Below are 4,049 nucleotides of genomic sequence, written 5' to 3' on the forward strand. Positions count from 1 at the left end.
TCTGTTTGGTGTTTCAGCCAATCAGAGACATGTTTGTATATATCTGAGACCTATAATATATTGATGAAAAACAGTATAACAGGGGACCTTTAACACTTAATAAGAAGACAACAGAAAGGAACACAACAAATAAACCTAATGGAATAACAGATTCATAAAAACATGCATAAAAGAGATACAGAATCGTTTTAAAGCAACATTGTAAATATAGTAGGTGCTAAAATAAGTTAAAAGACTTCTGGGTAAGCAGCTGAGAAAAGTAGTGTTTTTAGCCTCGACTTAAAAGAACTCAGGTTTTCTGGAAGTTGGTTCCATTTGTGGGGAGCATGAAAAGGAGAGGAACGTGGTTGGTGATTGGAGTCTTATTATAATTAATTAGAAGATAGGATAAGAGCTAAAAGGAAAGGATAGATGTTTGCTATAAAAACCATTTGACTAGATATCGGGTGACTGCAATCAGTGTTCATTTCAGCAGTTTCTGGGGGGCTAACAGTAAACCGACCTCCTATATAATCATGTATTGGATGTTGTTTGTGTGTTTGTATCCGTGGAGATTGTGAAATAAGTGGTGAAACAGGTGTTTGCTGACCTGAGGGTCGGGGTCGTTGCTGGGGAGGTCTCCGAAGTGGCTGAGGATCTGGCTCTTCATGTTGTCCTTCAGGGAGGTGAACCAGTTGTTGGCCTGCTCGTACACAGCGTCGTGCATCTTCAGAATCTCCACAAGCTCCTCCCCCTCCACCTGATTGGACAAGAGAGATATATTGTTATGATTGGAAGGTTGTGGGTTCAATCCTAGCTCGTGCAGTCAACATGTCGATGTATCCTTGGGCAAGGTCTTTAAAACCAACTGGAGTGCCTTGCATGGCAGACCCTGCCTCTGTGCGAATGTGTGTGAAGGGGTGATTGATGACTTGTATATGTAAAGCGCTTAGAGCAGGGTGGGGAACTTTTTCCACTCAAGGGCCATTTCAATTTTCTCAACATCCTCCGAGGGCCGTACAAATGATTGACCTCTGCTTAAAAATACTAAAATCACAGCCCATTCATTTGGCCTGTCTTTCATGCTGTGCAAAGAAAAAGCAACCTCTGAATCCAGATATCTTACCATGACTCGCGTATGCATGCACGTGCACGGTTGTGGCATGACCACCAAAACAGAAAGATATGGACACAAGATGTGTGCAAATGTATTTAGTTTCCTATCCATGTGAACATGATTTAAGTGGGGGGGGGACCTCACCTCCTCTAATGTTGAAGTTAAAAGCATCAATCTGGTGCACTTTGAGAGCAACATTAAGAGCTCTATGGATACATCTCTCAACACTCATATGAAACAGAACTGTAAGCAGATTACTTTTTCTTTATGGATATTTTACAAATCACTCCCCTTTCAAACTGTATTCTTGTTTATTAATAACAACTTTTTTTTACTGTCATATAGTATTTTATACCTGTTTACTTTATTCTCTTATTTTTTTATAACTATAATGATGATATAAAGATGTGCTTTTACCTCACTGGTTGTAGAAAAAAGCTTCTTATATTCGTTAGCATAGCTAGCTAACCAGATGCTAATAACAAAGTTATTGACTGTATGATCAGTATGTCAGATGAACAGATCGCCACTGGGCTTACAACTAAAGACACAGCCACGCAAAAACTGCGGCATGTGTACGACTCCTTATCTGAAGTGCCAGAGCCGCATTCTGGTGCTCTCCGTCAGACGAGACGTATACCACATGATGTATATGTGTTAGGCTCGTGTGTTAGGCTCATGTTGTGTTCAAGGACCCTGACCGTGGCCAGGAAAAACAGGCACTCGCTTGTTTAATTCTTTTGCGGTCTAGATTTCTTTAATTTTTTTCTTTTTGTGTGTTTATAAATGACCTCGAGGGCCGTACCAAATGGTCTCGCGGTCCGTATACGGCCCGGAGGCCGGAGGTTCCCCACCCCTGGCTTAGAGGAATCATAAAGCTCTATGTAATTGAAGTCGATTTACCATTTAAACACCATTGACAAAGGTTACATAGTTTCCAAGTATGAAAAATATCCACCCGCCTGAAAAGACACTTATTTGGGTAGCAAATAATTCATTTGAGCAAGTCTACATTTCAATTAGTGCAGACAAGGGGGTTACTCCATAATTCCATATATTTTGAATATATATATATTTGTATATATATATATATATATATATAATATCTGCATGTATATTTTCTATTTCGACATGTATATTTTATATTTTATTTCTATTCTTGTATATTTTGTTTTATTGTAAAATGCCTTTTATGCTGCTGTAACAAAAACAATTTCCCAATTTGGGATCAATAAAGTACGATCTATCTATCTATCTCTATCTACTCTCTCACACAGTGAAGGGAACTCTTACTTGGGCCAACACCCCAATTCTACTCTGTGTGACTATACTTTATGATCTGATTGACAGCATAATGATGGTAAGTAAGTGTTAACCTCCTGTTGAACCCACCTTTTTGTCCTCCAGATACTCTATCTTGGCAGTGTGGTATCCGTCTCTCTGGCCGTGGCTGAGGACTTTAAACCGTGAACGCCGATAGTGTCGACCACGGAGCGACCGTCAGGAAGAACTTCACATCTCGCACCTGAAACAGCTCATTTTGTTTTTAACACGAGTAACTCGATACAGCGGAGTACTATCTTCCTGCAGGGACTCTGCAAACACACACACTCACCTCCAGCATGCGCCGTAGTCGGCGAAGCCTTTGAGCTCGTCGGCGATGCACATGCCGAACTGCTTGGTGCCCGTCTCCATGGAGCGGCGGATCATGAGGCGGTAGCGCGGCTCGAACACGTGCAGCGGGCAGGGGATGGTGGGGAAGGCCATGGTGCACACGAAGACAGGGACTTCCTGGTTTCAGGCTGGCAAGAGACACAGATGGTTGAGACTCTCTGTAAACACTGACAAACATTATTATTCTTGCATAATACTTATTTTTCAACATCCATGTGCAATATTATGTTATTAACATTGCAAATATTACTCTTTATACTATGTTCAATATTTATATATTCATGTATTTGAGCAAATAACAATAACATGACTTATTAACTCTTTCCTGTGACTAGTTTAATCAAATGTATATGGGTGTGTGTGTGTGTGTGTGCGTGCGTGCGTGCGTATGTGTGTGTGTGTGTGTGTGTTTTATCTGATTCGGATGGTTACTAATTCCTTTTCTTTATGGCGGTCATTTTTGACCGGGAACACCATGGGTGTTACAAAGTTGACTAAACCATCCAAAATCCAATGAAAGGGTGATCAGCAATTGTATATGTTCAACTGACTTTGAGAGCTCCTTCCTCTCCTCTTCATGGATTGTCTTCCTGTCAGCCAGCTCGTCTCCTAGGTAACGCTGCAGCACCTCCTCCATCAGCAGGGTCTTGTTGTAGCCCCTAGTGGCCAAATACTGCAACGACAACATATATCATTAAATGTATTGACCTGGGACTACACGTTATCATGGATGAATTACTTTTAAAATAAAATAAATTATACACTGTCACCATAACAATTGAATAAAGGATACATGTATTCAGTACAAATTACACTAAGCCACAACACTATTGATGTGTATCTATTCAATAAAGCGATGAGCTCATTTTGAACAAAGTGCCTTTGCGTATTTGATAATGAGTGTGTACCTCGGAGAGATTCTCCTTGCACAGAGGGCAGTTGGATTTGTGGTCGAGGCAGCGCTCCAGACATTTGAGGCAGAAGGTGTGACCGCAGGGAGTGGCCACCGGCTCGTAGAACAATCTGGAGAACACACAGGAGAAATACATCACTGACTCTAACACTGGATGATAGCTGTGGATATCATGGCTCCAAGTATCAGGGTTAAAGAGTTGTTCCTTTAAGTTATTGAGTAAATGCTTTCATTTGTGTGAATGCTGTGTATGCATGCAGTAAGCGTGTGTGGTGTGTGTGTGTGTGTGTGTGTGTGGTGTGTGTGTGTGTGTGTGTGTGGTGTGAGTGTGTGTGTGTGTGTTGTGTGGTGTTGTTGTTGATGTGT

General features: G+C 41.2%; 1 protein-coding gene across 2 annotated transcripts in view; it reads right to left on the reverse strand.

Moving 5' to 3' along the window:
* Positions 1-589: 589 nt before the first annotated feature.
* LOC117495404 (LON peptidase N-terminal domain and RING finger protein 2-like) overlaps positions 590-4,049 on the reverse strand; it is a 16,687-nt gene continuing 13,227 nt past the window's right edge. For both annotated transcript variants that reach the window (XM_034146637.1, XM_034146636.1), the window contains 5 exons: positions 3,679-3,793; positions 3,322-3,443; positions 2,712-2,898; positions 2,489-2,621; positions 590-739 (listed from right to left, as the gene is read on the reverse strand). In XM_034146637.1, coding sequence (XP_034002528.1) covers positions 2,556-2,621; positions 2,712-2,898; positions 3,322-3,443; positions 3,679-3,793 — 490 coding nt within the window. In that variant the 3' untranslated portion in view covers positions 590-739; positions 2,489-2,555. The remainder of the gene's footprint in view (positions 740-2,488; positions 2,622-2,711; positions 2,899-3,321; positions 3,444-3,678; positions 3,794-4,049) is intronic.

The sequence above is a fragment of the Trematomus bernacchii genome, unplaced genomic scaffold (genome assembly GCF_902827165.1).
Source record: "Trematomus bernacchii unplaced genomic scaffold, fTreBer1.1, whole genome shotgun sequence".
Lineage (NCBI taxonomy): Eukaryota > Metazoa > Chordata > Actinopteri > Perciformes > Nototheniidae > Trematomus > Trematomus bernacchii.